This window comes from Sporisorium graminicola, chromosome SGRAM_3, assembly GCF_005498985.1.
Source record: "Sporisorium graminicola strain CBS 10092 chromosome SGRAM_3, whole genome shotgun sequence".
NCBI classification, from domain to species: Eukaryota; Fungi; Basidiomycota; class Ustilaginomycetes; order Ustilaginales; family Ustilaginaceae; genus Sporisorium; species Sporisorium graminicola.
Genome location: NC_043733.1, coordinates 667935 through 693147, shown reverse-complemented (window position 1 = coordinate 693147; position 25213 = coordinate 667935). Strand labels below are relative to the sequence as shown.

Below are 25213 nucleotides of genomic sequence, written 5' to 3'. Positions count from 1 at the left end.
CCCTGCACTGCACCAGTCTGTTCGTGTGAAAGGCGTACGAGATATGGTGCGCGTGCACACCCAATCCAAGAGATTCCGGAAAAGCGGCAGTTACGTTATCACACCTCATCATCTCCCCGACGGCGACGATGGCGAGAGAGATTGAAAACGTGCCACCTATGTTGCAGGTCCGAACCGGCCAAGTGGGAAAGAGCGCATATTGAAAGAGGTGCTCGAAACGACATGCAGAAGCTGCAGGCAATGTGTCCGGCCCGCGGGACGGAGTCGCATGAATGTCTCGGTCCAAGTCGAATTGTCTTGCAAGACGCCGAGCAAAATGGCATAATAAGCAAGCAGCTCGCCTCTCTGCCATTGACTCTCACCACAAGCGAGCCTGTCACGCCTCATGCGGCGCAATGCCAGTTCTGACGTCGATCACCACGACATTTGTATTGTTTTCTGGGCGACGAAGAGGAGGCATGGTGGTCGCTTGGCTCTGCTCGCTGTTCTGCCAACGAATTTGCGGCGACTAACAAAGGTAGCTTCCACCGTGCTTCTGAATTTTGGGCCGGAGCGGAGTTGTAAAGGCCCACTTTGTTAACGTCGGGTCCAACGTAGTTCACAGCACCTGGTCCCGGTATGAGACAGCACAGCCCGCTCGAAACCTCTGCACTGCTGATAAGCAACCGCCGAGTCGGGTCGCTAGTACACGGGCAAAACTTTGAAGCCACGACGATCGTTTGCGCTTAGCAGCACGGTTCTCTAACCAGCATGGTCGCGATGGCCGAGCTCGGGGAAGCTTGGCGGCGGCGGTGACTATAATTTCTTCGGCTGGTTACGGCAACAGGAACCATCCGCGGGCAATCTGTTTCTGTCTCTGGTCGTACGACTCGACTGAGCGACGAAATACACAATGTAGCAAGCTTTCAGAAGATTCTAGAATGGCTCTTCTCTACTCTTGTGCTAATGGTGTGTGTGTACCGTGTGACAAAGCTAGCTCGAACCATTTGCCGCACATGAAACCCAGGCTAAGAGAGAGCGAGAGAGCGTGAGGTGTTGCCAAAATCGTCTAGCGACGCGCTCTACAAATTTCTCACGGAAAAGACGCTTTTCTTACGTATATCCAGCAGAGTAGTCCGCTTTTTCTGACTTTTCCCAGCCTTCGGCAGCTTGCTAGGCTAGATGCTAACAAGACGTGCCGAGCTAGCTGCTCATGGCGCGCTTTTGCTTTGCGAGCTTGCTCATACAGCAAGCTAGCCGTTCAGTTGACGCCACAGACCGGTTTGGCGTTGAGCTTCCTCGTGACAGTTTCAACTTCGCAACGTGTGTCCCGTTTGTGCATATCGAGTGCAGCCAGCGCGACGACCACGAAGACGACGACGACGATGCTGATGGAGAGAGACCAAATCGATCGGAGTTGCAAAGTACGGTTCGAAGCGCATTTCGCTTTTCGAGTTGCTAGGAGTGCTCTGGGTTGCTGCCGATCTGTCAAACAAGTCCCAAACCTCGTCTTGGTTGTCTTGTCGAGTCCCGGTCAACTTACTCCTTGCTTGTCGGTGTCCTTTTCTTTCTGCTTACTCTACTACTCTGCCTCTTGCGGGGCATTGACAGTGTCACGTTCCAAGCGAGTCTGGAGATTTACGCCGTCTCGCAACCCTTGGAAGATCTTTTGCTTCTGAGCCAAGGATAGTTCGTACGTCTCTGCCACTTCCTTTGATTAAAAGATGATGTCTCTTGATCCTTGCTCCCCTCCCCCTTCCCCCTTTGCACCAGCTTGTATGACATTTTGAGACGATCCCGACTACCTTCATCTTCAACTTCCTTTCTAACCTTCATCAGCTTCCGCAATACGACTTCTTCACCAGCTCGACCTCACGCCAACCGCTCTACTTTGGATCGCTGCGCTTCTTCCCCATTCATCGCTTTCATCGCGGTTACCTACGTCCCCGAGCTGTGCAGTGCTCTGAGCCGCAACCATCGAACCGCTGCATTTTTCACGCACGCCCCTTTCTTTCCCCCCAGCCAAGAGAGGCGCAACCGACGTGGGACAGTGGGTTCGAGCACGCCACAGCCCAAGTGGGCGGAAGGGGCTCTTGAAAGTGCAATCCAGTTCATCCGGTTGCAGCCATGATCCAACAGCATGCGCAACATGTCTTCTCGCTGTCCGGCTCGCCTCACAGGGTGATGGCACGCCCACCGCAACAACAACCTCGCAGTATCCTTAAAAAGTCATCGTCGGCACCCACAAGTCCTTCCTACACGACACCATCTTCGCCGTTAGCATCGCCACCGCTCATGTCGTCTCCTTTCGAGTCGTTCGCAGTCACTGGCTACCGACCACAGCAATGGTCCGTTATCGGCATCGCCAGAGCACAGATGCGACGGCCGTCAATGACCGCCTATTCAGTCAATGCTCAGACAGCCAACACGAGCCTTACAGTGACCTTACTCTACGTACCCACAGAAACGCTGTATGCATGGCCGTTCAACCTGTCCTCTCCCGGCGCCAAAGGCGTCTGTTACGAGACTTGCTCGTCCGAAAAGGATGGCGCCGCTGCTCGCATCCCACCCGAAGGAACGATGAGCATCAGCCTTCGCGTGCTGGCGGATGTCATCCGGTGCTGGATGCGAATCCGCCGAGAGAGATCCGTGCTAGCACAACACAGAGGCTCGACTGGCATGCTCACTAGCCCCACCAGCCCAGCTACCTCGCTTGACCAGGTGTTGGACGACGACGAGGTGATCTCTGACATCATCGACACATTGCGGCTGTACCAACTCACACCATTCGAGAGATCGATCTATCTGCTGAGGCAAAGACTACCCGAGCAGTCTACATCAGAGTCGCCCAAGCAATCACGACAGTCCAACGTCTCTGACCAGCCTACACCGCCTCGAGGACGTCCGCAATCGAGCTCAAGCAGCTCCGAAGACGGATCGGAAGACGACCGCGATTCGCACCATCGCAGCGACTCGTGCGGTTCAAGCCAAGCCAGTACGGTCGAGGCGAGCCCGGATCGCTCTATTCATCCGAAGCTGACAGCATCCCCCAAGCTGCCCAAGATCAACACAATAGCTGCCTCCAGCGAGTCGCACGATACCAAAACGGCCGTTCCTCAGATCCACCTGGTCGAAGCCACGCCGCAAGATTCAGCGTACGAGGAGCGAGACCGTATTCTGGAGAAATCTACGCCCAAGACCGCCCGCGGCGGCAGCTTTGGAAGTCGATCGATGGACACGGTTCACGAAGACGCATCAGAAGCTGTCGACACTGATGAAGGCTCAACAAGTTCTGACTGCGGACCAGTGAAATTCATCGACATCCAGGCTTGCCGTCGTGCTGGTGCCGAAGAGATGCCGAGCCCCAAGACGGCGACATCGCCAGGCCCACTTACCGCGCCGGAGACGAGCTCCGAAGAAGCTACCTCCAGTAGCTCCAAGACGGCCCGCGCGACGCCAGCCAAAGTATCGTTCCGCGATCCCTTCAAAGGCATCCAACGCTCAAGCTCGAAACCTGAGATCCTTGTCGAACCCATCGAGTATGGCAGCCCCGAGTCGCTGCTCAATTCAGGCAAGATCAAATCTTCCAAGCGTCCTTCGCTGGACGGCCTTCGATCCATTTTTGGTGGTCGATCCAAGTCGCAGTGAAGCGCACATAGTGAAGCGTAGATAGCCATGCCCTCCACTCACCACATGTCAAGCTAATCAAGAACATTTCCTGTTACCGGCCTCTCCAGCGCAAACTTTCTGCGAAACATGTATACCAATAACTCTGCAGATCCGCACCCGCAACGCTGCGCTTTATCCAGGCTCCAAGATCTATGTAGGCGAGTGTGAGCGAGTGTGATCAGTATTGCCCAGCGACCGACCGCAAGCTTCAAGAGCGTGGTCATCGTCCATGCTCTCCGTATCTCTTGATAATAATAAAAAATGAAATAGCCGAGCCGGTGACGGCTGACTGTGCATCACAGCGCAACCTCATGACGTACGCCGGCCAGAGGGCAATCATGCAAAGAGCTGTGTTGCCTTGCCCCCGCCTGCAGGCTTAGGAAGCGGTTGAGCGAACTGTTTCCTCGCGCCGGATCCTCTGTGGCGCTGCCGCAAACTGGTTGCGTTGGGAGATGTGGCTGAGAGAGGTGTGTCGGTTGTGCTGCAGCGTGCACTGTTCAGGCTCTCTGTCGTGACGGCTACTTATGCTGGCTGCAGTATCGAGCATGACCAACATGTCTCTCATATAAGCATGTTGCGACTGCCCTACCATCTCCACATGATATCTCCCTGAGCAAACATGTCGTCCAGCAACTTCGAGCCTAACAACAGCAGCAGTGGGTAAGAGCCGGAATGACCAGCAAAGCTTTGGCCCTCTCTGCAGCTATGTTTCTTCTAGATTCGAGACAGCTCAACCAAGCCTTTCAATGACTTTTACGTTGCGACGACAGACGCTGCCGGTGCGCAGCCACTTTCAGTCGGCGACGATCGTCTGGCATCGGACAACAACTTTACCGACCAATCTTCGGCCCATCCCAACCCAGAGGGAGACGGGCAGAGGGAGACGGGCGAAACAATCGACCAAGGAGGCTACGGACTCTCCGCTTCCGGAGGCGATCAGTTCGCGAGCGAGAACCAGACCGGCCAGGGATTCTCTTCGACGCAGCAAGCTAGACAGACAGAAGGTGGACAATTCCAGCCTAGCGTTCAGGACTCGATCGGTAACACCGACTACCGCGCAGACGCACCTTCGGACACCGACACCGTCGCTCATCGTGCTACGGACGTGTGATGCTTCTTGTTCGCAATGATAGCGTAAAGGAACGGTCGAGTCGAGTTTTGACGTCTGTGCGTGCATTTGACCGGCAAGACGCTTTTTGTTCAGCCACTGTTGTTGTGATTGCGATGCTAACATTGTCTTTCCAAATAGGTTGGGGTTTGCTCACTTTCACTTCAGGGCGCTAGTAAGTGAAACTGGCGAGGTCGGAAACTCGATTTTACGCCCCTGCCGCTAAAATCACAGTCACCGCATTGCCACTGTAGCTCAGCACTCCAACCACGCCCACACGGGTTCTCTCTGAAATCACAATATTTTTAGCCGGCATTCACTGCGCTCTGGAGTGGCACTTTTTCATACTGGTTTGGTGGCAACGACGTTTTGTGTGAGAATTTCAAAAAGCAACAAACAACTCGAACTGAGCAAACGCGCAATCGACTTTGCTTGGCTTTCCCCCTCCTCGGCGTCGTCACCTTTCACTTTCATCCTCCATCATCGTCTTCTTCTTGGAGTCTCCTCATCTCGAGCTCCGAAGAGGGTCTCATCACCTCTTTTTCCTTGGCTGGTGAGCAGGACATTGCCTGTGTTCCAGGCCGCGACCCACTACTCTGTCGACCTCGATTCCTTGCTGGATCTCTCCCCATCAACGCTCTCTGCGCACAGGAGTCATAATTTCGATCATATCCACCATTTCACTGTACTCGGGAGCCATGTCCGCTTCAGGCATCTTTTCCGTCATGTCTACCTCTCCGTCCCGATCGTCGTCGCCCGCCGTGACTGCCAATCCTAATCACCAGATTCCCTTCAACAGCGCTCCTGTCCATCATGCACCTAGTCCGCTCGGCTTTGGCTTTGGCTTTGGCTCCTCCTTCGGCGGAAACAATGCTACTACCTCTTCTCTAGCAAATTCTTCCGCAACAACGCCAATGTTTGGTTTTGGCGCGTCTGCCTCTGCTCACACGGGCCCACAATCCACCACAACCAGCCCTTCGAGACGGTCCGATGCGAAACGTCGCCGCGATCTCGACGAGGACAATGACGACGTTGATGAAGATGAGGACATGGCTCATCCTCAGCGCCCTCGCCTGGGGTCTGATCCTTTTGCTCCCTCGCATGAGCACAAGCGAGTCGTGTTGCTTAAGCGAATGCGAGCTGGGCTCGGATTTGGACTAATCAACGCCGAAGCATCGCCCTTCCCCGCACAACCGTCAGCATCCTCATCGACATCATCCACTTTCTCACCCTCGACCCCCAATCAAACCCACAACAATGCGCTTTACTCTTCCTCTTCTTTTTCAGCATCCAAGAGACAAGCACTCGGCGTTTCCAATCGTGTAGGCATGTCCGGCATCGACGTCGACATTGGCAAGATGCTCGCATCCATGGACAAGCCGTCGCTGCTCTCGATGCTTTCGTCTCTACTGATGCAGTCCAAGGATGCGACGCTGCCTGCACAGATCTTGTCGCTGCTTCCAACACCTTCGCTCGATTCGGTCGAAAGCTCGTTGGATGAGCTCGAGAAGCCGATTCGCTCAGCGATTCCCTTTGTAGCGGATGGCACCTCGGCGCGACACGAGTATACATGGTCGCGGCTGCGTGCACCTATCGCTGCTTTCGTCGATGCTGCGCTCGGCTACTTGCCCTTCTTCGTCACCGAGCTTGACTCGGACCGTGAGCAGCGACTTCGCGAGCGAGATCCGCGACTGCAGGCCGACAGGGAAGAGGTGCATCCCGCCACCACCTTCACGTTTCTGCTCATGATTACCAGTCGCGTTCTGCGCATCGAAGCGTTGCTGCCGTCCGTCACCAAGTCGAGCCTCGCCTTCAACCTGTTCACCGCTTCGAGTCAGCAGACGTCGTTCGGGTTCGGTGGGGCTACATCGACACCCACTTCGCCCACCAAAGCTAGCGGCGGGGCGGGAGCGAGCGATGCATACGGCAAGCATAGTAATCTGGCGCACATGCTTGGCACTGAGTTCGCCTCGCCTTCGTCGCCCGATGCGCTCATGACTGTGCTCATGCCGGCCATACTCAAGCAATGGACGACGCTGCTACATCGGTTGGACAAGGCGGTGAATGGAGACGGGCGCATGTTTTCGCAGGAGGTTGTGCTTAACTGGGCCAGGGGGTTGGAGGCTACGGGCACGGCCGGGTTCGGCGGGCAGAGTGGGGTCAAGAAGGATGTCGATCAGCCCAAGCCCGAGGAGGTGCTAATCAGGAAGGCCATGGACGAAGTTAGGAACAGGCTCGAGAGGGATCTGGCCTGGCTGGTCGGGGGCACACAGCACTACGCGGTTCAGAAGCGCGATAAGCGCGCTAGGGGCAGTAGCATGAGCGACGGCGCGAGGAGCTGTGACGGCAGCATAGCATGGTTTTTCGACGGTTGCAGTTTTCTTTGATACATACACACATACCCCACTGTTCTTTCGCATTCAAGTTTTTCTTTCATCTGCGTTCCGGTCGCAATACACTCACGGTTCCACAAAGTCATGCTGGTGTCGCCTTCGTTTGATTTCTGAATCGGCCTGGACACAAGGAGGGGGATGCTTGCATGGTGGGGTCTCTAAGCTTTTTTGCGGTGTGACTCTTCGGCGCGGCCTAGACGTTGCACTTGGGCGAGGCGGTCTAGCAGCGTGTCGATCTGAGAGATCGCGCGCGTATGGTGCGTTACCAGGCCGGTCCGACCGGGTTCCGGGGTAGAATCAAGTTGGTCCTGGTGAAACGCTCGTTTTGCCTGCAAGGTGCGTTTGGCGCGAAGCAGGGTGTGTTCGAAACGACGTCGATTGGTGGTGGACCGGTGGAAGCCGGGCGAGCTGTGACTACGGAAGCGGCGGAGGATGTCTTCGAGCGAGTGGAGGAGGATGGCTTGCTTGACGATGGGGCCTCTCCCTGCAGATGCAACGGCAAGTGTTGGCGCGGCCCCCGTGCTCGGAGAAGGTCTAGTGGCTTCTTGTCGCAAACGCCGCCCACGACGTCCGCTCGCAACGATGCGTTCCCGAGACTCTGACGCTGCGGTTGGCTCGGAAGGAAAAAGAGCCTCGGGTTCGTTCGCGGAGGATGGGGCAGCGGGCGTAACGCACTTATCGATGATGAGGCGGAACGTTCTGCCCGAGAGCTTGACCCTTGGAAAGAGTTGTTCGAATTCTTCGACTAGCTTGCGTGTCCACGCAGCACGAAACAGCGGATGTCGGACCTTCTTCAACACCAAGATGAGCGACTCTTCGTTGGGAGCCATGCCTCTCTGCTTCACACTTTCGTCACCGCTGGGTTGCAAATTGCTCTCCGCGAGCTTGCCAGCTGACGCCTGTGGTCGTGGTTGCAGTCCACGTTGATCAATACCTATTATAGTGGGTCCAGTGAGGACGGCAGAACCAACAACGCTTTCTCCAAGCCTTGATTTAGTAAGACTGTTAAAGATCCGTAGCGTTTCTGCAAGGTTGACCTTATGGTTCCGGACGCAGGCCGTCAAGACGAGGTTGAGAGTGTGGGTGGCTTGGCCTCCGCTCCGAGCCGAACTGCAATAAATTGCAGCCGAATCCTCCAAGACCGCAAGCTGTACGATCCTGATGATCGATGCCGTTTCGCCACGCTCGGCAAGTTGCGTCAAGACTGACTGCAGAAGCCACGCGGGTGTCTTTGGCTCCAAGGCATCAATCGACGCCGTTGCGTTATTCGACCTGGTGACACTGCTTGATCTGCTGGTATAGCGCAAAAGAGCTGGCAAGAGACGTTTGGTGACGGCAAGTTTCGCCTGCAATTGCGCCTCATTCTCCAGCGCCTTCCTCATCCTGTCTGCCCCGAAGTCTGCTAAAGGCGAGCTTGCCGAGTTGTTCGATGCTTCGGATCCAATGACGGCAGCTTGACGTACTTCTCTAGACGCGGCTGGATCCATAGAAGTTTGGGCATCATCGGATTGGAGTTTTGGCACGTTTCCCAAACCGAAGCGAAGCAGACTTCTCCATCCGATCGAGTTCAGCACAGATGCCGAGCGAGTTGAGGAAGCAGAGCCTCGAGTGGCCTTTGTCGAGCTCGTTGTAGCCAGGCGGGCATCATTGAGCAGCTCGTCGACTTGTACCCAGTTGCCTTCTCTAGCTGCAAATGCAACTTTGAGATTGTAAGCAAGAACACTAGGATTCTCACCCGGGTCTGGCCAGATTGAAATGCCATGCGTTCCGACGTCAGCCAGTTGTTTTGGCATCTGAGCTGGCATGGTGATACTGGTATCCGATTGCCTTGCAAGCTTTGTCGTTCGCATTGCTCGGCTTTCGATGTGAATAAGAGAGCGGAGATCGTTCCTTTGGTACACATATCGAAGGAGAAGCGAAAGGCTCTCTGCTGTCTCGATCTGTTGAGTTTCTGACGACTCCCGCTCGCTAGTCCACACAAAGTCATCGTACCATGCGACCACAGCACTGGGAGCGTGGGAGCGCAGACTCTTGATCTGACCGAAGGTTTGCAGTAAAAGATCTACTTGTGGCTCGGTCAGATGTGGATAGACTGTCGCGACAGCTTTCAAGTTGCTTGGTGAAGCTGTGTCTTTTGCTTTGACTCGTTTGGCAAGTGCACGAACCGGTTTGGCGTGAGAGAGATTGGTTTGAGATGCAATGATTTCAGATGTGAGCTTGGACTGAGCATCACGAGGAGGGCCAGATTGAGCCCAGCAACCTTGGTCGGTCTGCTGCCCTATCCTTGGGACAAAGCCTTGCCTTTGCAGCGGCATTGATGGGTGATCAATGGGAACGGTCGGAGGTGTAGTGTGTTTTTGCTGGACTTGTGATGGATCGAAAGCGGCTTGCTCAACACGCTTGCGACGAGGTCTGGTCGCAGCTGGAGGTAAATTCTGCAGCGAATTTGGTTGAGGCGAGTCTGTTGTCCTCCTGGAATGACACAGCTCCTGATTGCTTCGGTCCTCTGCTGCTCGGGTGAAGTCCCCCCCGAAAGCAGACGAGTCTGGCGGGTGCGCTGTGGCCGAGCTCTGAGTGTTTGCGCTGAAGCTGGAAGAGGGCAGCGGAACATGCCGAGGAATGTAAGGCCTCTCTAAGGAGCGTGTGGCTTCTGCCAGCCCTCTGTACAGCTGCGAAGCATTTCGCATGGGCTATGAGCGAGCCAGCACCGCCGATGCTGATGCTCTGAGTTGGAAGGAAGATGACTGACTAGGCTGGCATGGGCGGGTAGGTTCGTTTCGGACAAAGCGCTGTGGCGGGTCGGGAGTGATAAGAAGGCGTCGAGTCGGTAAGGCGTCGTTCGTCGGCGTGATTGATGGATGTGAAATGAGATCAAGTGAAAGCAGGAGCTGATTCGTCCACCAAAGGGTCCAAATTGTGATCTTGGAAGAACTCAATTCGGAAGCTCCGGCCAATTTTTGCAAAATATATCCACAGCAGCAGAGCAGTCTTTCATCCTTGTCACCATCACGTGTGGCAGGCAGGTCCAATTCCGAATCCCGCGACACAGCGTCCAATGGCATCTATCAAACCATGACAGCTATGCTGTTCCTCGACTCAATCACACACGGGCCTCCCCATCCTGCAACAAATCGAAAGACAACAAGCAGCCACAGCCAATTCGAAGAGTCTGATACAACCGGAATCGGACCATAGAGGCATTGCATATTTGTACAAGATAGACACCGGAACAAGAGAGGACTGACAGGAGAAAAGGGGACAAAGTCTGATGCGGGGGTACTGTGTGGCTGCGGGACGTGTGAAGGCAGATCCTACAAGCTGAAATGCTGTGAAGAGCAGAACGGGAGCCACGCAATGGGGCATTGGGCAGGCCAGAGCCACTCTATACTCGGTAGCTCCTGTAGCACGGCCAGCCATGCCCATCGTCAGCGTTGCTGCGTTCAAGCTCAGTTTACAGGTTGCCCGGGAGCGCCTTGTTGATAGGTGCCCTGCTGAGGCGCACCACCGTTGCCGAGATTGAGCTGGCTGTTGCTTTGCGGATGAGCCAGCCCGGCAATCGCGGCCGATGTGGTAAAGTAGGGGTGTCGCAGTGCTTCGTCCGCAGAGATGCGCTGGGTAGGGTCGAATTTGAGCAGCTTGTCGAGCAGATCGATGGCCAGGGGGTGTGCCTTGGGGAACATGTTCTGGAAAGGTACTCGAGGCACGCGAGGGAAGGGACGCATTTGTATCTCTGGCGAGTCGTTGACGAGTCTCTTCATCGTGTTGTCGTCCGGAGTGCCGAGGATGCGTAGGATCTGGTTGAGCTGGTCATTGTTGTCGCGTCCACGGAAGAGAGGCAATCCAGAAATCATCTCGGCCATAATGCAGCCTGCACTCCAAATGTCGATTGAGGTTGAGTAGGTGCGCGAGCCGAGAAGAACGTCTGGGGCACGGTACCACAGCGTGACCACCTCGTTGGAAAACGTGTTGACAGGAATGCCAAAGGCTCGAGCGAGACCAAAGTCGGCCAGCTTGAGCTCGCCACGCTTGTTGATGAGCAGGTTTTGGGGCTTCAGATCGCGGTGAAGCACGCGGTTTTCGTGGCAAAAGGCAGTGCCTTTGAGCAGCTGGAACATGAAAGATCGCACGGTGACGGGATCCAGCGCGCAACGGTGGCCGTGGATCTCCATATACTTCTTCAGATCCTGCTCCATGAACTCGAACACAAGCATCAGCTTGGACTCTGTGTGGATCACATCATAAAGGCGTACGATGTTGGTGTGGCGCAACTCCTTCATGAGCGAGATCTCACGAATTGCAGTAGATGGTGTCCCCTCTTCGGCATCAAGGTGGATCTCTTTGAGTGCGACAATCTCGTTGTTGAGCCTAGATCGTCCCTTATAGACAGTGGCGTAGGTGCCCTCTCCAAGCTTTTCGAGCTGGACGTAGTTCATCGTGCTAGTCCCGTGGCAATGCGGTCGAAGCGAGAGAGTGTGTGGTGAGGATGCTATGAATGTCGATACCCGTTGACGAGGCGCAGTTGCGTGGTAGGTCGACCTGTATGGCGAGGGCAAGTGCTGCGGTTCCTGATGATGGTGAGGAGCGTGGAACAGAGCGAGCGACACCGGAGACTGGACTGAGCGGGAAGGGGTCTGTCTACCTCTGTGCTCTGCATCATGTGTCGGTCTCGGACCAGCCGCGGTTGCGTCGCGACTCGAATTGACCTATCCCTTGCAGAGCAGCTCAGCGGACAGGGTCAGCCATTGCTGCGTGCCGCCTCACAAGGCAAATCGAAAAAGTTGAACGAAATTAAAAAAGGGACAAAGCCTGCGGGGGCAGCACGTTGCAGAGACGCCTTGCATCATTCTATAACACGTAAGCATGTGTCATGGTACTCACTGTAGTCGAGAAGAATTTCGTGAGAGAAAAAAAAAGTTGGGAAAGGGTTTCGACAGCTCCACAGAGAGTCTTCTTGAGTTCTCTCGTTCCTTTGCTCATCCTGTCCTACGCAACGTTGGTCCTCGTCTAGCAACCATCGCAGTTCGTCACGATCATCGTACTCGGGCAAAGCGGTATCTGCAACCATGGCGAAAAACAAGGCTCCTAAGCCTCCCAAGTCTCGACCCGTCTCCACCTCGGAGCTCAACCAACCTTTGTTGCCATCGTCCGGTTCGGTTACAGCGTCCACCGCTTCATGCTCGTTCTCGCCCGCTCCTGACCACACGCTCTTTGCGCACATCAGCAACCAGGTCCATCAACAGCGTCTGCGCATTTACAACGCTTCTGCTTCGGCAGCTTCGAGCTCTCAGCTCGTCACCGACTTTCTGCTGGCGTCGCTTGGTGGAGCTGAGTGTCTCTCGTCGCACTGGGTGCGATTGTCGTCAAAGGCTACCAAGTCGACCAAGCGAAGAAAGCACGACACAGAGCCTAGTGAGGATGTCATCACTGACTCCAGCTCGTCGCAGCTCTTGCTGGCTCTCGGGTTGAGCTCCGGCCAGATCCACCTGCTGAGCCCTGCCCTCGCTCAATCTGTCGCCATCCTCGACGCCTCCTCTGCTTTGGGCAGCAGCACAGCATCTGCAGCAAACGCAGGCATCGTATCCATGTCCTACTCCGAATCCAGCAAGACGCTCTTTGCGTGCTCCAAGAACGGCTGGGTCTCTTCCTTCGCCCTGGCGGATGTCAAGCTAGGCGACCAGCCAAGCCCGTTGCGCCCCTTCTCGTCCTTCCGACCCGACACGAAATCGGCGGTTCAGCTGCTCTCTTCGCGTCGCGACCTTGTGCTCTCCGCGCACCACAGTATCAGCTTGACAGATGTTTCCCAGTCAGACAACGCTGTTCGTGTCACTTTCACTGGACACGCCTCACCCGTCACACACCTCGAATGGCTTGACGACAACTCGTTTGTTTCTGCCGCCGAAGGCGACCGCATGGTCAGCGCATGGACGTACGACGCGAAAACAGGAAAGACGGTCGCAGGTCGTGCTTTCGCCACTGCTGCACTAGACGGTCCAGTCCGAGCGCTTTCGGTGAGCCCCACCTCTGCTCAACAAACGCGCACACTCATCACCATTGTCACCCAAACCGGAAGCGTACGCATCTACGGTCTTCCATCAGAGTCCAAGACAGAGACGTCGCCAACAAAGAAGAAGTCGGCTGCCTTGCCCTCGCTCGAGTTACTGTCGCAATCGTCGGCAGAGAGCAATGGAGCATCGGTCGAGTGGATCGATGCAAGGCTCGTCTTGGACAAGCTCCGACTGGCCCGTCTCACGCGTGGTGCCAAGATTTCGATCGACGAGACCACCGTGCTCAGCGGTAAGGACGCACAATTGCAAAAGACGCTGGCTCTGCCCACGGTTGGCGGCAAGACTGCCTCGTCTGCGGGAGGTCTTCTTGCTGTCGACAGTGATGAGGCTCAGCTGACTGGCGGTGTTGCCGAGACGCAAAGGTACTCGGACGCTCCATCGAGGCCCCAGGAGATCGACGACGCCGTGCTCTCGGCAGGTCTCCAAGATGCTGGACTCGCACCAGCTAGCTCGGCGCGCGCAGCTGACAAGGAACCCACGCTTGCTCAACGGTTGGAGGAGCTCGGCTTCGCCGATCCTTCGTTGGCAGGTCAGGAGGCCGACGAAGACGACGCCGACGTGCCCACCAAGAAGCAACAGTCTTTGACCAACGAAGCCTCGCTTGCCTCGTCGCTATCGCAAGCGCTGCACTCGGGAGACGCGAGTCTGCTGACGAGCTGTCTCAACCACAACGACGCCATCCTCATCCGAAACACGGTGCGCAAGATCTCGGGCCCACTCGCTGTCAAGCTTCTCGAGGAGTGCGTCAACCGCCTCAACGGTGTGGGTGGACACCATGTGAGCAAGGGCAGTATGGGAAGTCAAAAGGCGCGCGGTTTGATGGAGTGGGTGCGCGCTACGCTGCTCAACCACATGGGCTACCTCATGTCGCTTCCCAACCTGGTGAACCGTCTGTCGGGTCTGCACGCTACGCTCACCACGCGCCTCGCGACGCACGAGAGACTGCTGTCGCTCAACGGTCGACTGGAGCTTGTTCTGTCGCAGATCGAGGCGCGAGCTGCTTACGCGTCGCAAGCCGGTAACAACGCCATTCACGTTCAGGGTGTCAAGTTTGGCAAAAAGACGCAGGGCGATTCTGGCTCGCAGGCGCCTAAAGCCGGAAAGGAGAGGAGGAAGGGCAAAAAGTGGGTGGAGGAGTCGGACGACTCGGATTCGGACGATATGGATGTTGTCGACGCTGATGGCGTGCTCGTACGGAGCGAGGGTGACGAAGACGGTGAGGTGCAAGATATTGCACTCGGAGCCAACGACAGCGATGACGACGAGGAGGATGACAGCGACGACGACGGTCCCATTCGTCGACGTCGACGAGTCAAGAACGGCCGCATGTCGGACGGCAACACATCTGCTGACTCAGACGGCGATAATGACGACGAGGACGACATTGAGGACATCGAGGAGGATGAGGACGAGGATGAAGAAGACGAGGAGGAGCTGCCAGACGAGAGCGATATCGAGGAAGAAGGTGCTAGCGACATGGAAGACGACGATGAAGAGGAAGAGTACGACGAGGAAGATGCTGGCGGACCCAACGGCATGTTCGACCTCGAAGCGGAAGAGGGGACCGACGAGGACGACGAGGACTAGACCTAGCCTTGCTGCAGTTGGGAGTCTACCGGATTCACCTTGGACCTCGTCTTCTCATTTCCACCATCCAGCATCTCTGCATCCGTGTACACAATGAACATCAATACATACAGTGTCACTTGATCAAAGCGTGAGTATGTCTGATCGGATGAAGGCAACACTCCACTTTCTGAGTGCATGCCGCTCGAATAGATGTGTCGCCGCTAGGGAAGATCTAACAAATAACATCGCCGGCCAATTTCGATCACAGCACTCTGAGAGCGACGGAAACCGAAAAAGTCGAAGCGGAACTCTCCGTGCAACGCAAAAATTGGCTGGCCGAACCTCTGCCAGACGGGCACGCAAGGGCCATCCATCATCATCCACCTCTCTACACACATACGGCGTTTTTGCGGTCTGCTGCCAACACAAATTAATTAGAGATGCCCCCTCTCCGGTCTTTCCGATGTCGTTTGGGGGGGTCTATGCGCTAAACAGTCCATCCCGCCAGGCTTGATAGCCTCTCGTGTGTAGAGCGGGTTAGGCGAAGGCGAAAAAGGTGTTTTTTCGAAGCGCGATAGAAAAGTACGCACAAGGTGTATGGAAGTGAGCTTCCGAGGCGAGGCGAGCGAGAGTGCGGATTTTTTCGTGCGCCGTTTCCCGGAGGCAGAGCGCTCGCCGTGCATTACTGTCGGACACAAGTGTGTGATCTTCCAGCGTCGAATAGCATCAAGCGGGTTTGGCGTGTTGTTTCTCCACCTATCATCCCCCGTCACCACCACCTCTCTTTCTCCCTTTCGTCGCACCAAATTTCTGCTGCACACCATGTTCAAGCACGCTGCTGCCTCCCTGAGCCGACCTCTGGCGCGCGGCTTTTCGTCGTCCGCCGCGCGTGCCTCGTACGAGGACACGATCAAGAACCTGCTCATCAACAAGGACTCTCGCGTCATCTGCCAAGGTTTCACGGGCAAGACCGGTACCTTCCACTGCCAGCAGGCCCTCGAGTACGGGACCAAGCTTGTCGGTGGTGTTTCGCCCAAGAAGGCCGGCCAGACGCACTTGGGTCTGCCCGTGTTCGGCTCGGTCAAGGAGGCCGTTCGCGAGACCAAGCCGCACGCTTCCGTGCTTTACGTCCCTCCCCCCGGTGCTGCTGACGCCATCATCGAGGCGATCGAGAACGAAGTCCCCCTCATCGTTGCCATCACCGAGGGTATTCCTCAAAAGGATGAGATTCGCGTTGCAGCTGCGCTCCGCTCGCAGTCCAAATCGCGTCTCGTAGGCCCCAACTGCCCCGGTATCATCAACCCGGAAGGCTGCAAGATTGGTATCATGCCCGGTCACATTCACACGCCTGGTCGCATCGGTATCGTCTCGCGCTCCGGCACGCTCACGTACGAAGCCGTCAACCAGACCACCCAGGTCGGCCTGGGCCAGTCGATCTGCGTCGGTATCGGCGGTGACCCCTTCCCCGGCTCCACCACGCTCGACCTGGTCAAGCTGCTCCTGGACCACGACAAGTCCGAAGGTATTGTGCTCATCGGTGAGATCGGCGGAAGCATGGAGGAGGACGCCGCCGAGTACCTAGCCAAGTACAACAAGACCCGCTCCAACCCCAAGCCCGTCGTCGCCTTCATCGCTGGCCGCACCGCTCCCCCAGGACGCAGAATGGGCCACGCTGGTGCAATCATTGCCGGTGGCAAGGGTGGTGCCGACGACAAGGTCAAGGCTCTCACTGAGGCCGGTGCCATTGTTGCTGACTCGCCTGCCAAGATCGGCGCCCTCATGAAGGAGGCCATGCAGAAGGCTGGTTTGGCTTGATCTGCCTCAGTTTCCAGACACTGACGGTGGTGCCTTGAGCGCTCAACGTCTCGTCTCTTCTTGTTGTGCACACTTTCTCGTCCTGATGCAAATCCTATATAGTTCAATGAACCCGGTCTGAGGGCTGCACGAACGTCGTGCGAGAGTCGAAAAGTCGCAGCGTCCAGACAATGCTCTCGCGATGCTTCGACGTTTGAAGTGGACATCATTCCAGGTCGGCTAAAAGGGAGAGCCTCGATCGAGATGCGACGGACTGTGATTGCTTGATTGTGCTTGAATTAAACAAGATAACGATCAGTAGGGTATTACAAGAGGGTATGACGACGGCGATGCACCGGGTAGATCTGTTCGACAGAGCGAACTAAACAGAGGGTCTATATAGTGACGAGAGCCTAGAGGACAAGCCGCACTCAACCAGCAAAGGTGCTCGACCTTGCAGCGATCACAGCGTCTGAGTATACGTCGCCGGGAAAATCCCCACGCGACTCGCACTCAACCCCGCCTCGACTCTGCCCTGCCACCAATCGTCCCTGCTCTGCGTCTTCTTGGTCACTGCGATCACCTGGCCCTTCTGGAAACTCAAGTCGCCCTCCTCCTGCGCCTCAAAGTCGTACAGTGCCACCACGCGCTCGATCACGGGCACACTCGCGTTCTCGCTCGTCAACGAAAACGACTCTCTCCTCACAACGCCGCCGTCGCTACCGGAGGCGGTGCCGTTGCGGTGATAGTCGTCCAGTGCCGAGGGCGAGATGAGCGAAGTGTGCTGATTGTCGTAGCCGTCGTCTTCGGCGATGGTGGGCGTCTTTTTGCGGGAGAATGCGCTGCTGGCGGGGCTGGGCGTGCGGAAGCGTCCGAAACGCGAGCTGCCGCTCTTGCTCGGCGGCGGCGCAGAAGTTCCATCCCAGGGTGACCTGGTTCGTCCGTGCCCGTTGCTGCTTGGGCTTTCGTTGGCGTAGTCGTTGTTGTAGCTGCCCGCGCCCGTGCTGGCTCCCGTGTAACGCGGCTCGACACGTGCATCGAGGTCGTCAAACGGATCACGCGCGGTAGCATTAGTGCGACCGCCTCCAAACAGATCATCCGCCTCATCTTCCGCGCTGCTGAATTGAGACCAGCCAACAGGCGTGTTGGAACTGCCTCTGCCTCCGATACTACCGCTGATACTACCGCTGCGAATACGACCATCTGTCAAGCCAGAATTGTACGCGCTACCTGGGTTGGAAGCCCCTCCTGCCGCAGTACTGAAGCTCTTGTTGTGGCCAAACGGTGATTTGCGTGCAGCGGACGGGCTCGATGCACCTCCACCCTGCAGCTCGCGGTCGAGCGCATCCATGCCATCTGTATTGCGCTTGCCCCATGCACTGCTGGATGTACTCTGGCCCGGGATGTGGTTCCAGTCCGGCGGTGGCGTGGGGCCGGACCGGTCAAGCTTCTTCTTGCCTAATCCCGAGAAGCTGAGGTTGCTCGCGATGCTGCTGGATCGCTGCCGGAGGCCTGGGCGGCTTCTTTGAGAGGAAGCCGATCCAACGCGAGCCGGGGTGTTGCTGAGAGAGGATGACGGTGAGCCGAATGCGTACGATCCGTAGTTGCGACTGTCGGAATCGTCCTTTCTGCGCCGATCACGGTCGTCGCGGTCATCGAGCGAGTCGCGACCGAGCTTACGATCGCGGTCATCATCAATGTCAAACATATCAAAGCAGTCAGGTAGCTCCTCCATCCCTCCGTTGCGTGAAGATCCGCGCTGAGCATTGGACCTTGACGAAGAAGACAGCAGATCAAGCTCGCGGCTATCCATCGAGTCAATGCTCGTCCTGCGTCCACCGCTGCCGCTAAGCCCACGCTTGTCAAAGCTACTTGTGTCGTCGTAGTTGAAGTACTCGCCATCCAGATCCTTGCTCGGTGTGTTGGCAAGGGTGAAGCGGTCGATGGTTTGTATCAGTCCCGTGGCCCACTGCGGACGCTCGACGGCTCCGGACAGGATCTGTTTGGGGTTCTTGCCGTACATTCCATAGGCTTTGACATTGGCGTCCTCGCGGTTGACGAGCACGGTTCCCTCGACCGAGATGCCACCGTACAAGCCTTTGGATTTGGAGTAGGAGAACATCGCGGCAACACGACCTTTGGTGTTGACACTTCCACTTGCCTCAGCACTCCTTCCCAGCGGGCCGACAGCAACGGAAAGGTTGCCACCAAGCTGCAGAGAACCAGTGGCCATGAAGGATCGCACGGCGGATCTCGAGTTCAAGACAATAAGAAAATCGGTCACCTCAGCGCCGGCGTTGAATCCGCCACCCAAGCCACCGATCCCAATGGCAGCCGGCGCAGACCAGCGGCCATCGTCCGTTCTGGCGACGACGACGCCTGCTCCAGCTCGTGCTGACAGCAGAAAGCCGATGCGGAAAACCGAAAAGACGGCAAACCCTCTGGCCCTCTGAAGCACGCTTACGGGGACAATCTTGTCCAGCCCATTGACGGGGTCGACGAATTCGTTGAGGATCTTGGTCGCCTTGCGGCACTCCTGCTCCAAGGTGACGGGAATGGGGTTGCCCATCGTGTCGGTCGAGCGGGCCGGTGTGTGTGGGCGACGGGTAGGTGGTCGAGAGGGTGGAGGCGGATGTGTCCGAGCAAGACAGAGTCTCTGTCGATTGATTTCCTACTTGCCCTCGTTCTTATCAGGAATGGCGCTGGAGAGTGTGGCGTAAGAGCGTCAGCACGGGGTGCCGGATAATGTTCCGAGAGCCAGATGCTGGTGTGCTGTGGGGTGGCAAGGGCAAGTGGCGATGGTGATCCTTAGGTGGCGATGGAGTGATGAAAAGCAAGAGAGGTCGGCGGAGTAGAGCTTAGCGCCGAACGCAGGGTCAGAGCGCCAAGAGTCAAGCTAGTTGGTGGAAGTGGGGAAGGTTCGGCGATGCAGCAAAGTTACGAGGGTGCGGCCCGGCAAATGACTTCCAGGCGATGGGATGCGTAATTGCTGTCGGAGAAGAATCGGATATAGTAGCGAGAAGAAGCGAACAGAGGAATGCTCTCGAGCGCAGCAGCAGCACAGCATAACGGGCAGGAGAAGGCGAGCGAATTTGGGTCTGCAGAGCCGTGTGGAGGGAAAAGCGTTGAACCTCAGCTGACTTCCGGCCCGAGCGTCACTTTCTCATCCTGCATGACTTTACGCTTTTTTGTCAGAGTCTCCCTACCGGATTCACCGCGGACTTGAAAATATCTTGTTCATATCTTGTTCGCTTGCCTTGTAAGCGGGTCAAGGCCTTCCAGACCTTCAATACCATGACAGCCTCTATGCAGTTGTTTGAATCGATTCTCGTCAGTCGTGGTCCTTGCTTGGTGCGCCATGCTCCGAGACTTTTCCTCCAGCTTCCTTTGAATGCAAATCAACGATCCAACAGCCCACCTGGTCCTCCTTCGCGGTTCACCCGCGTCCTCTCCCTCGCCTGGCGCGAAGCCGCAAACAATCCGTGCAAGGACTGCTTGATCTCCTCCATGCTCTTGATGCCGTTAATAGCGCGCAGATAGCGCTTCAAGAATGTTTCCTTGGCCGCGTCGGGCACATAGCTCGTTGGTAGCTGTTCCACGATCCCTGGCACCCAGGCACCCATCTCGCCCGGGAACCCGGCAGAGAGCACCTTGAGCGTCGTGGTGGCCACCTGCATCACATCCGGGTTGAACTGCGTCACCAGGCCGTTGAGCAGCACCGAGGCGAGCTGGAAGCCCTGTTGCCCGACCAAGTGTCGGATGGCGGCGGCGTAGTGGGCCAATTCGTCCATCGACGGCGTGCCATCCGCGTTGAGACCACCGCGGGCAGCCAGCGGTGTGCCGGGCTGCGAGGCGGTCACCGGCATCATGAGAGCGTCGTGTCCGACGATGCCGAGCACGAAGTCCAACGCCGTTGCCACCGTCTCGGTCTTGAGAAGCGTCAACGCAGCCAGAGCCGCACGGAACACCTGCGGCAACTGGGGCGACAGCAGCAGCATGCTCGGTGCGTTGTTGAGCACCACCAAACATGTGTGGATGTAATCGTCCAGCACATCGCCCATCTCGGCAGGCATCGTGTTGTCCATCAGCTGCACTACCTTGCCCGTAATCCTCTCGAAAGCGCCTTGCAGTGCTGCGCTGGTAGCCGCGTTGCCGTCTCTACCGAACTGGTCGATGCACTTGCCCACGATCCATACATAGCCTGGGAAGCCGGTTTGTTCAAAGCACATTGCCAATCGTTCCAACAGCGCCACCAAACTTGGCGCCGCAAGCCGGCCAAAGAGCGACAGTCCGCGTCGAAGCAGTCCACAGGCTCGCTCCGAGACAAAGTAGACGTTACCGTGCAAGCTCAGCACATGGTCGATGACCGAGTACGCCTCCTCGCACGTCTTGGAGCATGCCTCCGGCAAATGATCCTTCAACGAGGTGCCAATGACGGCAAGCATCTTTTCGAGCTGCTCCATCCTGTCGGCTGCTTTGCGCAGTTGGTCCTTGCTCGGGTTGGCAATGCTCAGTACTTGATTGAGCGACTCGAGGAGCGGCTGAGAGAATTGCATGAGCGCCTGCGGTGCCTCGTTGGGCTGCATGCCTTCGATCACGTATGCAATTCCCTCCGAGATCGACACGAGGTCGTCGGGCCCCAGTTTGTCGTTAACCGAGCGGAAAAAGTCATAGAGCTGTGGCAAGTACGGCACCAGGTGGCGATGACAATCTTGGCAGAGGAAGTTCATGGCCTGTGCCGCGGCCGCCGTCACGTCGCTTCCCGCTTCTTCGAGCCCAGCACTGATGTACGAAAGCTGCGCCGGAATCTGGTCGGGATGCATGGCAATCCACTCCGTATACCTCGAGAGCACGAGCAGTCCAGCGTACTTCAGCTTGGGGTGATCCGGAAGCGTAGGGATGATGTTGATGATCTGAGGCAGAACTTGGTCGTCTCGCGGATCCGCTTCGGCACCCATGGCACGCATACTGAACAGCGGTGCCTCCACGTCCTGCCACTTGAGCGTCTCAGGCGTCGATTGCGAGATGGTCGTTTGGATGAGGTGGAGCGACCGCGACAGACATTGGCGCGAGCCAAGGACGTGGCAACAGTCCTTGAGAGTGTCGCCCATGAAGTGACGGAAAGAGCGAAAATCGTCGCGCTCCTGGCCCGTGAGTGCATCCGGATCGTCTGGGAAGCGCAGGTGGCGGATGATGACCTCGAGCAATCTCTCGTAGAGCGAGTGGAATCGTTCGGCTTCTGGTTGGCCGTAGGCGTGCGAGAGGGCGCCGGACAGTAAATACCAAAAGCGAAAAGTGATCTGGACGATATCGAGGTCGTGGTAAGCCGTGCACTCGGCAATTGCTTCGACGATGGGGAACAGTTCGTTTTGATGGCGAAGGATAACGCGATGGTATGCCTCGCCGGCCTGAACAAAGATACGACAGAGGCCGCGCACTTTGTCCTCGTCATCGCCTGCAGATGACAACTCCTGACGCAGGGGATGAAGACGCGCGACTACACGCTGGATGACGTCCATGTTCTCCTCGACCTCCTGCGTCTCATTGATGAGGTCACAGACGACATCCGTAGCCACATCAAACAGCTCGTCGGAGGCGAGTGCATCGAAGGACAAGTCGAACAAAGGCGTGTCGGCCATCTGACCCGCTGAGACCTCGCCGCTCTTGAGCCACGACCGCAGGCATTGAAAGATCCCGGTCTGAATCTGCGATGTCAATCCAGTTGCCTGAACGTACATCGAGAGCAGCTTGAGGATCTCGGGCGCAGCAGCCGAGAGCAAAAAATGGCATCGAGCGTTGTAAAAGTCGTTGCTGACAGGAATTCGGTGGTTGGTGATGACCTCCTCGGGCAGCACTGTGAGAAACTCGAGCAAGACAGGAACCGTCTCTGGGCTCGCACCAAGTCTCTCGATCATTCCTGGCACCACGGTGGGCCACTCGGACTCGTCGAGTTGAAGGGCGAGACCGGAGAGAGCCAAACTGAGCTGTGTCTGGATCACGCGAGGACCTGATGCGTAGGCCGAGAGCGCTGTGAGTAGAGTGTCGCGAAGGGCCACCCGTTGCTGTCTGGGCACCTGCTCGAGATCAAAGGTGATCTTGGTACGGAAGGTCTGGGCAGCAAAGAGACGAGGTTCGAGAGGCAGTTCGGAGGCGAGCAGCAAGGAGTTGGCGGTTTGCCACGCCTCCGAGGTCTGTTGAAAGTTCTGGAGCCATGCGTTGGCCGAAGCCTTGGCCTGGTTGTTGGGATCCGTGTAGAGGGTGTTGAGAGCCTGCATGACCGCTTCGATGGCTTGCTGCTCTGCGGGTACGGAGCCCGACGAGCTCGAGCTTGGGACCGCGGACATGGTGTAGAAGCTTCGCTGTGGTTCGACGTGCAGACTCTAGCGCCGAGCTGCCTCGTGATGGAAGGAAGGGTAAAAGTTGAGTTAAACCCACAATCGCGTTCCAGTCGGGGCTAGGATGCTGGCAAAAAGAGCGTGTGATGAGCAGAGCTGAGGCTTTAAATGCCTTTGGTGTAGTGGAAAGAGCGACGAGAAAAGAAGAACATTCAAGACGAAACGTCAATTTGAGAAGATCACTTGGGCAGTGTTGCTTTTTCAACTGCCACATGTGCCTGGCTTTCAATTGTTCGGATTTCGCGAGTCAAGCGACACGCATGCCTAGTTGTTTGTAATCGGACTGAGGAAGACTTCAAGTATGACGCCCCTCTTTCAACGTTTCCTTCCTGTTTGTCTCGTTCGGCTATCTCAATGCTCAAGACTGCTGCATTCGTGTCTGCGCACAGGCAGGCCCATGTATGGTGGTGAAGGCGCCTGCCGAACTCTATTGTTGGCGCTGACAACGGCACAAGGACGATACAATGACAAATCTGGCGATTCGGGCAGGTGTAGATAGGCCGACTCGCGACTCTTGGAGTGCCAGTAAGCCTTACTCGACACCAGCTTCGTTGGTGAACTCGATGTGCTTCTCGACTGTAGGGATCAAAGCAAAGAGAGGACACGTTAGTGAATGAAACGTTGCTATCACAGCCTCGCCCTAAGCGGCAACTCACTGTCGGCTTTGGTGACGGTCGGGCGTACAGCCTGGATGGCTCGCAAAAAATCACTCATCACCAGCTTGGGCTCCAGGAGCTGGTCGCCCTCGATGTCGTCCCATGTCATCTCGATGGCGTCGGCGTCTCCTGGCGAGCAGGGCGTGAGGAACTCCTTCATCTCCTGCACCTCATCCTCGACAGCCGCCTCGTCTCCATCCTGCTGGGCGGCATCTCCGTCTGCACCCGTGTCGGCAGAGCCATTCTTGGCCTTTTCTTGCTTGTCCTTGCGTTTCGCGGGAGCTATGACCTTCTTGAAGTGGGTGGCGCCCGTCACCTTGCGCACCGGCTGCATCAAAGCATCTCGGACTAGCACGCTGATATCGGAGCCCGAGTATCCGTCTGTCAACGACGCCAGCTTGCGGTAGTCTTTGCTGTCGAGCGCACATGGTGTCTCGCCGACGTTGAGCTCGAACATACGCTTCCTCGCTTCGAGATCTGGCAGCGGGATGTAGATGCGCTTCTCGAAACGTCGTTTGATGGCCAGGTCGAGCGCCCACGGGATGTTGGTGGCGCCAAGCACCAGCACTCCGGTCTCGTCGTTGCCGACACCGTTCATCTGCACCAGGAACTCGGTCTTGATCCTCCTCGATGCTTCCGACTCTCCCTCTCCCCTGGTACCGCAAAGCGAGTCGACTTCGTCGATGAAGATGATGGATGGCTTGGCCTCGCGTGCCATCTGGAAGAGCTGTTTGACCAATCTTTCCGACTCACCCATCCATTTGCTGACCAAGTCCGAGCTCGAGACACTGAAGAAGGTCGACTTGGCCTCGGTGGCGACGGCTTTGGCGAGGAAGGACTTTCCGGTTCCGGGCGGTCCGTACATGAGGATACCGCGCCATGGCGTGCGCTTGCCTGTGAACATCTGTGGGAACTTGATGGGCAAAATGACGGCCTCCTTCAACGCCTCCTTTGCTGTGTGTAGACCAGCGACATCGTCCCATCGCACGTTGGGAGTCTCTGAAAGTACTGCGCTCGACAGCCCTGCGCGCAGCTTTTTGGTCTCTGGGTCAACATCGTCGTCATCGCCATCCTTCTTGCCGCCTGTGCTGCCGCCGACACCCTTCTCGGCTCCATTTGCGCCTACAGCAGCTCTGCCGCGCTCTTCGGAGCTCTTTGCGAGGTGTTCCTTGAGCTTTTCAGCACGGTCGAGATACTCTGTGAACTTTTTGCGTATGAGTTCCTTGAGTTTGTCGTTCTTTTCGTACTTCATCGCCATCATGAAGTAGTCCAAGCTGTTCTGGTACAGCTTGTAAGCTTCCTGGTAGTTTTGCTTGACATCCTCGTCGATCGCTTTTTGCACGATCTCGATCGCTTTATTCAAGAAGTCCGAGTTGGCCATGCTGAAGGTATTGTGCTACCGGAAGAGGAGGGTGGAGAAGAAATCGAGAGGCCACAAAGTCGAGCAGCCTGGGATCCCTCGCTGTGCGCCTGTATCGAGGGTCTGTGTGTTGCGGTCGGCGGTTGACTACAGTATTTCCGCTGTGTTTCGCACTGAGATGGGTGAGGATCAGGCTGCCCTGATGCGCTGGTGAGTGTCAATTGT

At 56.7% G+C, this 25213-nt stretch overlaps 10 protein-coding genes across 10 annotated transcripts; 5 read left to right on the top strand and 5 right to left on the bottom strand.

Moving 5' to 3' along the window:
- Positions 1-2106: 2106 nt before the first annotated feature.
- On the top strand, positions 2107-3627 carry EX895_004473 (uncharacterized protein; the record flags this gene model as incomplete). Its single annotated transcript, XM_029885067.1, has 1 exon — positions 2107-3627. One exon carries the CDS (start codon positions 2107-2109, stop codon positions 3625-3627), a length of 1521 nt encoding a protein of 506 aa, XP_029738817.1.
- Positions 3628-4267: 640 nt separating this feature from the next.
- EX895_004472 (uncharacterized protein) lies at positions 4268-4759 on the top strand (the record flags this gene model as incomplete). The annotated part of the gene is made up of 2 exons (XM_029885066.1): positions 4268-4304; positions 4419-4759. 2 exons carry the CDS (start codon positions 4268-4270, stop codon positions 4757-4759), a joined length of 378 nt encoding a protein of 125 aa, XP_029738816.1.
- Positions 4760-5481: 722 nt separating this feature from the next.
- EX895_004471 (uncharacterized protein) lies at positions 5482-7143 on the top strand (the record flags this gene model as incomplete). The annotated part of the gene is made up of 1 exon (XM_029885065.1): positions 5482-7143. The coding sequence occupies one exon, from the start codon at positions 5482-5484 to the stop codon at positions 7141-7143; it is 1662 nt and encodes a 553-aa protein (XP_029738815.1).
- A 164-nt stretch (positions 7144-7307) lies between these two features.
- EX895_004470 (uncharacterized protein) lies at positions 7308-7979 on the bottom strand (the record flags this gene model as incomplete). Its single annotated transcript, XM_029885064.1, has 1 exon — positions 7308-7979. One exon carries the CDS (start codon positions 7977-7979, stop codon positions 7308-7310), a length of 672 nt encoding a protein of 223 aa, XP_029738814.1.
- Positions 7980-10595: 2616 nt separating this feature from the next.
- Positions 10596-11582, bottom strand: EX895_004469 (uncharacterized protein; the record flags this gene model as incomplete). The annotated part of the gene is made up of 1 exon (XM_029885063.1): positions 10596-11582. One exon carries the CDS (start codon positions 11580-11582, stop codon positions 10596-10598), a length of 987 nt encoding a protein of 328 aa, XP_029738813.1.
- A 630-nt stretch (positions 11583-12212) lies between these two features.
- Positions 12213-14801, top strand: EX895_004468 (uncharacterized protein; the record flags this gene model as incomplete). Its single annotated transcript, XM_029885062.1, has 1 exon — positions 12213-14801. The coding sequence occupies one exon, from the start codon at positions 12213-12215 to the stop codon at positions 14799-14801; it is 2589 nt and encodes an 862-aa protein (XP_029738812.1).
- An 804-nt stretch (positions 14802-15605) lies between these two features.
- Positions 15606-16598, top strand: EX895_004467 (uncharacterized protein; the record flags this gene model as incomplete). The annotated part of the gene is made up of 1 exon (XM_029885061.1): positions 15606-16598. One exon carries the CDS (start codon positions 15606-15608, stop codon positions 16596-16598), a length of 993 nt encoding a protein of 330 aa, XP_029738811.1.
- A 442-nt stretch (positions 16599-17040) lies between these two features.
- Positions 17041-19146, bottom strand: EX895_004466 (uncharacterized protein; the record flags this gene model as incomplete). Its single annotated transcript, XM_029885060.1, has 1 exon — positions 17041-19146. One exon carries the CDS (start codon positions 19144-19146, stop codon positions 17041-17043), a length of 2106 nt encoding a protein of 701 aa, XP_029738810.1.
- An 829-nt stretch (positions 19147-19975) lies between these two features.
- On the bottom strand, positions 19976-22921 carry EX895_004465 (uncharacterized protein; the record flags this gene model as incomplete). The annotated part of the gene is made up of 1 exon (XM_029885059.1): positions 19976-22921. The coding sequence occupies one exon, from the start codon at positions 22919-22921 to the stop codon at positions 19976-19978; it is 2946 nt and encodes a 981-aa protein (XP_029738809.1).
- A 583-nt stretch (positions 22922-23504) lies between these two features.
- On the bottom strand, positions 23505-25009 carry EX895_004464 (uncharacterized protein; the record flags this gene model as incomplete). Its single annotated transcript, XM_029885058.1, has 2 exons — positions 23505-23548; positions 23629-25009. The coding sequence occupies 2 exons, from the start codon at positions 25007-25009 to the stop codon at positions 23505-23507; spliced, it is 1425 nt and encodes a 474-aa protein (XP_029738808.1).
- Between the last annotated feature and the right edge of the window lie 204 nt (positions 25010-25213).